The sequence below is a fragment of the Ziziphus jujuba genome, chromosome 4 (genome assembly GCF_031755915.1).
Source record: "Ziziphus jujuba cultivar Dongzao chromosome 4, ASM3175591v1".
Taxonomy (NCBI): Eukaryota; Viridiplantae; Streptophyta; class Magnoliopsida; order Rosales; family Rhamnaceae; genus Ziziphus; species Ziziphus jujuba.
In genome coordinates this window covers 11,223,583-11,236,274 of record NC_083382.1, presented here as the reverse complement: position 1 = coordinate 11,236,274, position 12,692 = coordinate 11,223,583, and the positions used below count along the sequence as shown (strand labels likewise).

General features: G+C 29.9%; 1 protein-coding gene across 3 annotated transcripts; it reads right to left on the bottom strand.

The window, feature by feature from the left end:
- Nucleotides 1-6,915: 6,915 nt before the first annotated feature.
- LOC107433907 (glucose-6-phosphate 1-dehydrogenase, chloroplastic) lies at nt 6,916-11,734 on the bottom strand. Of its 3 annotated transcripts, none has more exons than XM_016045304.4 (10): nt 11,332-11,729; nt 10,504-10,682; nt 10,294-10,388; nt 10,089-10,203; nt 9,383-9,588; nt 9,156-9,305; nt 8,948-9,068; nt 8,622-8,851; nt 8,308-8,508; nt 6,916-7,395 (listed from the first exon to the last, which is right to left on the bottom strand). In XM_016045304.4, exons 1-10 carry the CDS (start codon nt 11,555-11,557, stop codon nt 7,152-7,154), a joined length of 1,767 nt encoding a protein of 588 aa, XP_015900790.3. In that variant the 5' UTR covers nt 11,558-11,729; the 3' UTR covers nt 6,916-7,151. The 3 variants fall into 3 exon arrangements, with proteins under 3 accessions (XP_015900790.3, XP_048327930.2, XP_015900791.3); XM_048471973.2 differs by lacking the exon at nt 6,916-7,395 and adding an exon at nt 7,402-7,580 and having other exon boundaries at nt 11,332-11,734; XM_016045305.4 differs by lacking the exon at nt 6,916-7,395 and adding an exon at nt 7,402-7,540 and having other exon boundaries at nt 11,332-11,731.
- Between the last annotated feature and the right edge of the window lie 958 nt (nt 11,735-12,692).

Sequence of the window (12,692 nt, the reverse complement as noted above, 5' to 3'; positions counted from 1 at the left end):
AGTTCTGGAGGTTAATTTTCCAACTCTGCAAAGACGGCGGCGTGGGGAGTTTCTGATTCAGGTTCTTATGAGACACTGAGACATCTGCTAGGGTTTTCAATTTTGCCCGGTTTCTTCAGTTGCTTTTTAACACGTATATATATATATATATATTTGCATATATGCCCACAAAAAAGAATTTAAAAAAAAAAAAATATATATATATATATATATACACCAGATATTAACGAAATATATAATCGTGAAATTGATTTTGACCATGCCCTTTGAAAACCAATAGTAAAACATGGTTTTTATATTAAACTCCAAAGAAAAATTATTAATAAAAGAAGACATAAAAAAGGTTTTTTTTAAACATTGTTTGTCTAAGTTCTTCAAACACGAGAATCCAACATGATCTGGGACATCACAGTTTGGGTTGCTTTTCTCTGAAAACTGCTTGCTGGTCGGTCTCTTCCCAAGTCAAAGGGTTTCAGTGGATTTTGTATCTTTTTAATCCATAAGTCAAAGATTTGGTCATATGCTAAACTTGGTTTAGCTGGATATTTACTCTACTTGAGTCACTACTCTACTACTTTTCTTTTTCTTTTTTCTTTTTTTAATTTTTTTTGGTCTTTAATTTATAATATTTCTGAAAAAAGAAATATTCTTTAAATGATCTGTATTTACTTTATTTGGGATTTGAGAGTTACAGAACTTCCTGTGCTATATAAGCCTGACGCATATCTGTGCTGCGTATTCCAGTGATCTCTAAAACCATTATTATACTTATTTATCAAAAGAAAAAAACCCATTATTATACTTCTTAATTATACACATTACATGTCGACCTAATATTGATGGTAAAACCATTATTACATGTCTTCTGCAGTTGAAAAATATATTTGTTTATTGGGTATGTGACTAGGTCAAAATAGATAAAATGTAAAAAATGTGAAATTAATATTTTTGAAATTGTCATTCACACTCAATTAATAAATCGAAAAATTATAAATGTTTTAAAAAAATATTATTATAAATCATAAAATATATATATATATATATATTTTTGTAATTTCCAAGTGTTGGATAAAACAAAATTACATTATTTCGACAAATTAATTTTAAATTACAGAGCATATACATGATACTGTTACATTATTTAGGATTGAATGAATTTGATTTTATATATATATATATATTTATATATTTATATATTTGGTAAGTGAATTAAAATAAAAGCAAGCGTGAATTTGTGTCTATTATTCTTGTGCCAAACGTGACGACTGGATTATAATTTGCGATGATTAATAAAACAATTTGCTGCTCTGTTTTTGTTTTTCAAACCAAAATAATAAGTACAATATAATTTATTTATTTTTAAAGAAAAATGTATTTAAATTGGATTAGAGAGAGAAAATTAAAAAAAAAAAAAAAGAAATTAAAATAGTAGAGTACAAAGACAATGATGGCATTTGAAATGTTACGGGGTGGGGGTATTGTCCAGTGGGTAATTGGGTAAGGGAGCAAGGTATTGTCCGGGGTGGAAGGCGTGGATAGCACGCGCTTGATAGAGTAGGAAAGGAGTTGTGTGTGTGTGTGTGTGTGTGTGTTGGAGAGAGAGAGAGAAAGAGAGAGAGAGTAGAGTGGGACCAGGTAAAGACAGAGCCGTCCTTTTTGACTAGAATGGCATGCTCATGTCTAATCAGAGGTTCTCGATGGAATATAACTGAAAGATCTTTTTTTTTTGGTTCAAAGTACAACTCCCTCACCCTCTCCCTTACCACTACACAAACCAACTTCATTTCTTTCTTTCTTTCTCTTATCTCTTTTGTGTTTATTTTAAATACCACTTAACCCCCTACTCTGTCTCACTATCATTACCTCAACTGGGACCTACCCTTTTTAGGCCTTGTCATTTTTCTTTTTTTTCTTTTTTTTCTTTTTTTATTTCCATCACCATTCCTCTTCTTATATCTCTCCTATTCCCACCCATTCTCTAGTTCTTCTATAATTATTATTATTTTTTTTAATAAAAATAATATATTAAATATGATAAAGAAATAAATATGGCCTTTTTCTTTTTCTTTTTCTTTTTCGTTTTTTTTTTTTTTTTTTTTGTTTTGGATAAATAAATGGATTTCTCATGATAAGTCATAATAAATAAGGTAACAGTTTTCTGAATGATGGCAATTGGTAAGTTGCCACTGGCAAATGTGAGTTGTCATAGCCATTGGAACTGCAAGCCTCATATATATATATATATATTTTTTTTTTTTTTTGGTAACCACCGTCAAATTTTATGTGAAAAATTTATATGCTAACCGTTATATAGCGATGAACCTTTTGTACCCTCTTTTTTTTTTCTTTTTTTTTTTTTTTTGAAAAAACCTTTTGTACCGTTAAGAGCATTTTAAATAATAAATGTCATTATGGCAATATGGATATATATTTTTTATTATTGATATTTTTAAATTTTAATATTAATATAAATTTTTTAATGATAAATATTAATATCAAATTTTAATATTAATATAAATTTTTTAATCATAAATATTAATATCAAATTTTAATATTAATTATCTTTAATATGATATATGTTAAAAAATAATATTGCTATAAAATATTGTTAAATGATGATGCTTTATCAATTGAAAAGCAAAATTACAACTTAAGTATTAAATTAAAAAAAATTAAATGGTGGTGGATTCCACAAACTTTGGCAATTGCATTTTTTATATTAAATTTGACATAAAAAAAAATGCAATTGTCAAAATTTTTAATATGCTACGTGAGGTTAAAAAAAAAAAACCCTCCAATTATGTCAAAATTTGGCATTACGATGGCAAAATGCAATATCTTTAAAAACTATTTTTCCATTTTACATGATGGTAAATTTTGTCAATGTCAAATTTAAAATGATATTGGATCTATATAACGTCTTGTTCCCATTAAAGCACACTTAATCCTCCTTTAAACCTTAGACAATTGATTGAAAAGGTTTTGATTGTTAGATAAGTTATTGTGTCTATGTTTGAATCATCATTATTCCACATTTAAATGATATGAGATTAAATACCAAGTAGTTTGCATTGGTCATTCATTTGTATTACATTTTTAAAAGCTCATAGATCTTCCAATATATTTTCTTAGACTAGTACGCTGGCACATTTTTTATAAGATATTAGCTATGATATCATCTGTAATACTTTAATCCTATTGGTTGAGATTATTTTTATTGGAGTGTATTTAACTTCAAAATTTTATAAAATCCTTCTCAAAAAGGTTTTAATTATTAAAAAATAATTATATTTATATTTAAACCATCGTTATTCTAAACCGAGCAATACAATGTTGGATACTAGATAACCTGCAAATACTTTTTGCATTCACCCACATTAATTATCACAATTCACCCAACGTATTGTTCATTAATTTTTTCATTTCTTGTCTCATATTTAGGACTCGTAAATTGTGTAAATCTTACATTATGTAACCTAAAATCAAAATAAATTGAAAAGTGAGATAAATATATTATAATTTTTAGAAATAGAAAGTTATATGTGCAAAAGAAAATCCAAAATAAAATGGCTTTTTTAAAAATTTACCCTAAAATTTATTAAGAATATATATATATATATATATATATATATATATATATATATATATATATATCTTATAACATCGCTATATCAGAAAAATGAATTGGTTGATTTTCCATTAAGAAATATAAAATTAACTAACCTCTAATATTATTTGATTGATTTATATTTAATTATATTTATCCCTTCAAAAATTACTTATTCTTGTATTAATATGTTAACTAATAAAATAATAATAATATACATTTAATAAATATTTTAATGAATTAGATTTCACCTCCAGCGTTATTCAAATTCTTAATAAAGATAATTTTAAGAAAAAAAAAAGATTTTTAATAAGGATGAGTTGAAAATAGCATTACTAAGTCATATTATGTCATATTATCTAATAAAGTTTCTCAAAATAGACAACCTCTTTAACAATATATATATATATATATATATTTTTAATAAACATCTATATTTATGATATTGCCCCCAAAAAAAAAAAAAAAAAAAAAAGCAGTCCATTAAGCTATTAGAATGCTCTAAATTTGTAACTTCTCTAAAATATTTCAATAAAAATTCCATGTGTCTGTTAAAAATAGGATCCGGGGTCTTATATTGGGATAATAGAAAAAGAAAAGTTAAAAGATGATCCCCTTTTGTTTTTTTGGTTGAGAAATAAAAGTTAAAAGATGATAGAATGGAAAAAAAGAGGAAGATAGAAAATCTAATGATTAGTTGATGAAATTTTTTAGAAAAAGAAAAAAAGAAAAAAGAAAAAAGAAGACAACCTTTATCCGATTACCAAACTAAATCAATGGAAGAACCCTAATGAAAAATAACCTACCAATTTATAGGTGGTCATCGAACGCATCACTGCCATTATTATATTTATGATAGGACTTTTTGTTGATCAATTTTTATTAATAAAGTTTTCCAAATTTTCCAAAATAAGGAAAAAAAAAATAATTAATTCTGTTTTCTTCATTGTTATAATGACAACATCCCTTATCATTTCAAAATAAAGTTTCTTTAATCATTTCAAGGGTTTTTATTTTATTTTATTATTATTTTTTTTAATGGAAGTTTGAAGATCACTGTTGTTTCAAGATTGAGGATTTGCAGTTGTGTAGAATCGTAAACAATAATATAAGCATCACTTTACCATAAAAAAGAAAAAAAGTTATTTAAATATAAATTTATGTGATAGCCTTATGTCATTGCAACTTTTAGAAGGTAAATCAAATTAACATATATACAATAAACTGGAATCGTATCATATATTTTATAAGCCAAATTTTGGATGGATGATCTATTTCATATACTTTTGTTCTTTAAAATTATTATTGAGATAATCACAGCAAAACAATAATAAAAAAAATTAATTAGAAAATAAAACTCACAATACTATTTCTCTAATTTTGAAACTATTTATATTTGGAACCAAAAGGATATTTTTGATTTGCAAGACATCATGATCAACCTATGTTACAAATAATACTTTGCTTTAGGCCTGGGTTATAGGTTATAGTAGTTGCATTGGCATGTGGAGCAATGGAGCAGTGGACAACTCCAATTAATTAATCAATCATCTTGTTTACAAATTTACCAAAAAATAAAAATAAATAAATCATCTTGTCTACAAAAATTCAGAATATTCATAAACATTATAATAATAATATAATAATCTCACATCGATTGCTTGCTTCCTCATGCCTCCTTAGATCTTTTACTCAATTGGGTCCAAGTTCCATGAACACTTCTTCCAGATCCTTTTGTTCCTCTACTATCAAAGTTCTTAATTAAACCTTGCTTAAATCATAATGCAGATAAAGTAGCTTATTTTTTATTTTTATTTTTTTTTACATTGAATATAAAGAGATTTGAATTCGAAATAATTGTACCAACATGTAACTTTGTGACTAGAGCTGTTCACTCAATGGGATTATGATTTTGATGTCTAAAATGGGTGATACCAGTCTCTATAACATTATTCACCCAAAAAAAAAAAAAATCTATAGCATTGGAAAATGAATATTGAATATTATCTCACCAAAAAAATCTTTAGTTCAAGTGCAAATGTCAAATGAAAAATACATATATAATTTTAACACGAGGGTTTATTACAACTGAAAGCTTCTCCCCTAATTACCAAAAACCAAAAAAAAACAAAAAAAAAAAACAAAAAACAAAAAACAAAAAAGCTTTAGAGTGGAATTACTATTAGAACCATTAGTTTTTTCCAAGCAGCTTGGCATTGGATGGATCTTTTTTTTTTGGGGGTGAATTTGGATGGATCTCGTTTTGTATCAAATACTGAGCGCAATTTATCACAAGATACACGTGGGAATGTTATCAAGCTAGAAGACGAAAGAGAGTAGAGAATCAGACAGAAATTTTTTAGCAAATATCATAAAAGACAAGATTTTGACTTTGACGAAAGTTTTATTTAAATATTATTATTGTTTAGTACTTGTTAGAATCGGCAAATATTATATATATATACATTAAAAAAATAAAAATAAAAATGAAGGGCGTGTGAGATGTTTAGCTCGTTGGTGGAAAAGCAGTACCAGTGGGGGCTTTAATTGAAGTATGTGGCAGTCTCTGCAGGCAGATCTTGTAGAGTTGATGCCTTAGGGTGACAAAACAATGCCTGATTTTGCCATGTTTCTGAACCCTTTTCTGTACAATCTCTGCAACAAATTACATCTTAGGAACATGCCTCACTCTTCCCATCTCCATCCATCATCAGAATTCAGGATCATTACTTTTCATATATATATATATATTATACCCAATAGCAAATTTTTATGGAGAATATCTGCTCAATTTATGGAGTCTGTCAATTCCTGGGTTGAACTAAACAGACAAAGTTGTACTTCACCATTTTTTATTTATTTTTTATTTTGGGTCTACATTTCATCCATTCACAGGTCTAGACAAGCTCTCAAGCTAGGATACCCTACCAAGTTTCCTGAGAAGAAAATGACATTTATATATCAAACATGAAACTGACTTTTTCAACCAGAGCACTTGCTGTAGAACTCGCTTCACAATGGTCCTGACAATTTAGCAAGACCAAAGGAAAAAGCAATGGAGCAAGGACATCTTCTGCCATGCCCTTTTTGCAGTCCAATATTAGATAATAATAATATTATACTTCTTACTCAGCTCCAGAATTTCATTTAAGTTTTTTACTGTTCTGAAGTATAACAAAATTTTCACCACAAAAAGGAAAAAAAAAAAAAAAAAAAAAGTACAATAAATTGAAATTTTATCATCAAAGATCAGCCCAGTCACATTCTTCCTAGAGACTTAATTAAGTAACAGTGGCGTTTATCAACTGTTTTCAAATTACAATTTCATATGCATCTTTATTCATTTTATTCAACAAATGAAAACTTTGAAGCATATAGCATTTAAGTTTTATACAGCAAGCCTTCGCTCTCACCATGTGACAAAACATTAGAATTATAATTCAATACATTAGAGACCTTAAAAAGAATCAATAGCTGAATTGTGAAAAGGAACCTGTCATACGAATCTCAAAGTATAGAACAGAGATCTGCAACTCATGAATCCTCACTCACTCAGATCTCCCCATCTAACATTGTACTTCGCAGCCAGATAATGCACTCCAACTGGTCCTCTACTACCATAGGGGTAGAGCTCGGGGATGATCTTCTTCTCTTCAAGTTCCTTCAACAATGGTGTGAATAATGCCCAAGCAGCATCAAGTTCATCACTTCTGATGAACAACCTTCTTTCCCCTTCAATCGCATCTAAGAGTAGTCTTTCATATGCGTCTGGTATTTCTCTTGGATATCTTCATCAAGAACAGAATTAAATTCTTATATTGCCTCATTATGTAAGTGCAGAAGTATTCTTGTATTATTGTAATTAGTCAAAAGTATTCCTGTTCTTCTTTTACCCCAAAGTTTCAGCTTGGTGATCATCAATTGATTATGCTGCTGCTTTGAATTAAAAGTTTTCATATAAGAACAAACAATTCTGGATGAAGGAATAGATAAAAAGGTATTTTAGTTTTGAGAAAAATCAAGTTGAGCCAATGACATTTAGGACACTTATAATGGTAAATGTTTACAGTCCACTCCACTGTCATCAAGTAACGAAATTGACAACAAAAAAATATTTTAATTAGGTGCCATTTGGTAGCATGATTGGTTTTTGATTTTTTTATATAATTTGTGCGTAATTTGCTTACCTCAAATGTTTGTTAATGTTAACTAGTAGAAGTTAAGAGTCTGTAAGACATTTTAAATGACCACGTAAAAACAAAAACCAAAACCCAATACAATTTAAAATTGTGTTCAATTTGGTGTATATGTTTTTCTTTATCCTTTTTTTTTTTTTTCTCTCCCTTAACCTTACAGTTAATTAGGATGTCTAACAAACAGTAAGTACCACTAACACTAAAAAAACATTTGAGGTAAGTGAACTACACGTAATTAGGTTAAAAAAAATAACAATAATAATAATAAAAACAAAAAATCAACCACATTACCAAACAACATCTAAGTTAACTAGAGAGATTACTTCTAATGATATCTAAAGTGGTCACCTAATATGTTAACACACATAAGGATCTGAACAATGGAAAACACTTCTTGTTAGTGTATTAATGATCATTGGACTATCAAGTAAATAGAGTAGTTAAATAAGATAAACAATCATCTAAGGTTTCATATGACTTCATATACTCAAACAACAGTCATACCTTGCTCGGTAAAGCAAATTTAGGTCACTGCGATCTAATCTCATTCCAAGACCAGGAATTTTGTTGTTTATCTTCAAATATATGGCTTCATCAGGTTGTACACGAAGCACAAGTTCATTCGTAGCCTTATCTAAATCAGTTCCAAAGTTCCGTCTGTACAAGTTTCCAGGTACATGTCTGAACTGAACTCTGATCTCTGCTCTGAGTAATAGTTCAAATACAATTTTCAGGTTGTTATTACTCAGATCCCCATAATAGATAGCAAAAGTTTTTAGTAAATGAGTCTCAAGAAGTTCAAGTTTAATTTAGCATACCGCCTAGTATAGAGTGCCTTTCCTGCTTTCATTAGGAAAGGAACCCCATCCCATCTGGCATTATCGATAAAGAGAGCTGCAGCCGCAAATGTCGGAGTGACACTTCCCTTTGGCACAGTTGGATCATCTGTATAAGCAGGAAGCAATTTACCACCCTTGCTGTGGCCTTTGTACTGACCAACAACTACATCTTCAAGCAGCAGTGGTCTCATTGATCTTAGAACCTTTACCTAAATCAAAGCCATGACCACTTGTCACTATCTTAGGATCAAATTATGATGAAAGAATGAAGCTAGTGTTTCGTTCACATCCTGAGGGATTAATACCTTTTCATTTCTAATGTCTTCAGCATCTAGGCTGACAGGTGTTTCCATTGCAAACAATGCCAGTATTTGCAGAAGATGATTTTGCATTATATCTCGTATGATTCCATAGTTGTCAAAGTATCTAGAAACATGAACAACAATCAGGTGATCTTCTGCCCAACAAAGAATAATTTCTTGTTCTTACAATATCATTAAAGAAGAAGCTGACCCTCCTCGTCCCTCTGTACCAAAATCTTCAGAAAATATCAGTTGAACATTGCGAATGTAGCTCCGGGACCAGAGAGGCTCAAAAACAAGATTGGAGAATCGAAGCACTGACAGATTTTCAACAAGCTCCTTGCCCAAGTAATGGTCAATCCTGAATAATTGCTCATTTTGTTAAACTCTTCTTCTTTCATAAACTTGACATTCAGAAAGCAAGAGAGCAAAGCACACCTGAATATTTGATCTTCTGCAAGGTATTGCTTCAAACATCTTGTTAGTTCACCAGATGACTCTGAGTCACGACCAAATGGCTTTTCTACAATGACCCTTGTCCACCCATTTGCTGAAGAAGCTCTCAGACTTGCACATTTTACCACGTTCACAAATATGTTTGGAGGAATCGATAAGTAGAATAGCCTATGTGCCAATTTTCCATCCTGGAAAAGGGCATTACAGAAGAAAACCAAAACATTTATTGCTTCAAAAGTCCAATTTTTCTCAGTATAAATTAATATAATTAAGATGAAAATATATAAATCTGTAGAAAATGTTGTTCTTCATGGCTCTCAAATCTATATAAGCATGTGTACCACTTAAGAATTCCATTATAAAGGTAAGTTCTTTTTGTCAAAAAGTTCAAGAGTAAATCTAAATTAAAAAGTAAATGTTGTTCACTTCTTTCCCTATCCGTAATAAAGGACCATTTGAAAAAGAGTACAACGAAATTTCCCAATATATGTGTGTTAGACAATTAATCTGTAGACCACACTGGAATACGATGCCCTAAGTGCCCAATTTAGGTGATCACTCCTTGTTTCTTCTTCTGGCAGTTGTTCATTGTGAATTTATATGAAGCTCTCAATGACAATTACCCTTCCTAACTGGTGAATGCAGTTGATAATGAATCATGTAAGAACAAAGGTTATAGGCCTAGTACCTCCTTCATTTTCATCTTCTTGTCCAATTCCGCAAAGTGCTCCTCAGAATCATACTGACCGGAATGGTAAAAGCATCTTTGCAAGAACTGTTCCATTTTGTCTTCACAATTCTCCCTGTAAGTCCTTGCATATATCAATCTATCCAAAAGGAAAAGAACATGATGCAGTTTCATGTGAATCAAGTGGTTTAGCAATATAGATCACCTCCTATCAATTCTGCAAGTCAAAGTTTTGCTAATCATGTTTCTTAATTCCTCGTCATTCATTTTAGTCCGTGCATAACCAAACACTATGAAGTTCTGCAAGAAGACAATTATAACAAGTAGGAAAGTGTTCAGAAATTTCCTAAATACATCTAGGACTTATTGGTACCATTACAATATATAAAGATTATAAAGAGACAATGAGTAGAACCTTAGGTAGACAATCCTCATAATAAAGAGCAAAAAGTGCAGGAAAAATCTTCTTTTTCGCAAGGTCTCCAGAAGCACCAACAACAGTTATACTTACGGAAGATTCTACATTTTCTTGTTCAGAGAATGAAAAGAGTCCTTCACCTTGGGGCTTACTGGCCAGAGGATTTTCCACTAGACCTACTCCAAATTCCCAAGTAAGATTAATTATAAAAAAATAATCTGAACAAAAAGTTGCAAACTAAAATGCCAACTCATTATAAAAGAGGTGGATTGAAAAACTTTTAAAAACACTCAAGTTTTTATACCAAATAACATCTTGCTGGGCTTCTTATTTTGACATATGCATAGAAACGTTTATGCGTAAAAACATATTGATAAACACTCATATGGGGTCACCAATAAATTATTACAAAGCTACATGTTAATAATCATTTGTTTCTTTTGGAGAATGGATGTTCAAAATGCAGGTTTCTTTTTTTCCTAAAAATTTTCCTTCCAATTGTTCAAATTTACTTCTCCACATTCAAATTCTCATGCTAGAAACTCATCAATATAGTAGCAAACAAATTGGAAAGTAACATTTCAAACCTTTTTGTATTACATGATCAATTAAAGCAAGTCCCCGTTTTCCTTTTGGCTATGCATAATAGAAGAACATCCTGACATATAAATCTACCTTGGCCACTTTACATTTCCATGGCTAATGAAGACATTTTATTTTTCTTCAACAAATAAAAGAAAATATAAGAAAGAAGCAAAAAAAGGTGAAATAAAAAACAATTCACGTAATTGAAAGCACAAGAGAACTGACAATCAAGAAACCAACCATCATGCGAAGAAACTGCATCTAGTGGATGCCCATTTGAGGATTTGAGCTGAAAGTGCTTTCTTGCAAGGGTGGTTGTTGAACCAACCTGAGAAACCCATAAGGAGGAATGTGATTTTCCTGGCAAAATGAAGAACTTGCTCAGACGAGGTGTCTCATTCTTGAACAAAGAGGGTGTGAAGGAGGTTGAAGAAGACAAAGAAGAAGCAGATGAACAAGGACCCATTTTTCTTCAGTTATTCAAGATAAAGCTCAGAATTAAACAAGTCAGTGATCATGTAAGAATTAAACATCCATATGGATTTTGTGCCAAAAAGGAGGGAAAAAAAAAAAAAAAAGTGTATTTTTTGTATGTATATATTTTTTTGGCTGAGAATGCACAAATTTATATCTTATCTGCTGCTGATACTTTTGAATATGATAGGAGATATTTAAAGCTGAGGGGAAAAAAAAAAAAAAAAAAAAAAACAAATCTGCCATATGAGGCCAAGAATTTCCCACACTTTTTTTTTTTTTTTTTTTTGGGTTCCAAAATTCTATACTTAAAGATAAAGGCTTCGAGGACAAATTAGTAATTAGCAAAATCCCACATGAAAAACAAATTAAAAACTCTTTAAAAATAAGATTATGATTGAATAAGTAATAATTTTATTATTGGACTGATCTAACACCAAGTAAATTGCCATGTTGAATGTAGGATTCTCTCTTAAAGCACTATACAAGTTTACCTTATACCATTTTTTAATTGTATTACTACAGGCTGAAGCTGAAGTATACTTCAAACCATGCTCAACGCTAAACATCTCCATATCCATTGTTTTTAACTTTATCATTTGCTTACTGATTCAGATATTGTAACCACCAAACTTCATCCATTAACAAAAACGGATATGGTGATTATTGGGCTTTGGTCCAATACATGAAAAGATTGACAGGGTTTGTATATTGGGCCTTATCCATTTATTACTTGGGCCATGAGGCTACACTATCACGCCATGCAGTGCCCAAAATACCAATTCGGTTAGTTTTGAATAATATCGTTTAATTTCACGCTAATGTTAGGCATTAATTTTTTATCATATTGGGTATAATTAACATTTTTTTTTTCCCTTGGGCACATGATAAATTGGGAAAAAGAGATTTATTTTTAGCTACATACAATTTTATGGCTTGAGGCTTAATGAAACAAGAGTAGATGTTTTAACATCCATGTTCGTTGTCATGCATAGTTCTTTAATAACACTCTCTTTAAAAAAAAAAAAAAAAAAAAAAAAAAAAAGAAGAAGCTAGTTGATATCATTAATAAACATAATAAATGATCAACTTTATTAAATAAGTGCACTAAAAGGCACTATATTTGT

Excerpts from the sequence above, each read along its gene's own strand:
- LOC107433907 (XM_016045304.4), bottom strand. The coding sequence starts at position 11,557 with ATGGGTCCTTGTTCATCTGCTTCTTCTTTGTCTTCTTCAACCTCCTTC. Across the intron at positions 9,589-10,088 it reads AGAAGATGAAAATGAAGGAG|GATGGAAAATTGGCACATAG; the intron begins GTACTAGGCCTA and ends GCCCTTTTCCAG. Across the intron at positions 9,069-9,155 it reads GGTACAGAGGGACGAGGAGG|ATACTTTGACAACTATGGAA; the intron begins GTCAGCTTCTTC and ends TCATGTTTCTAG.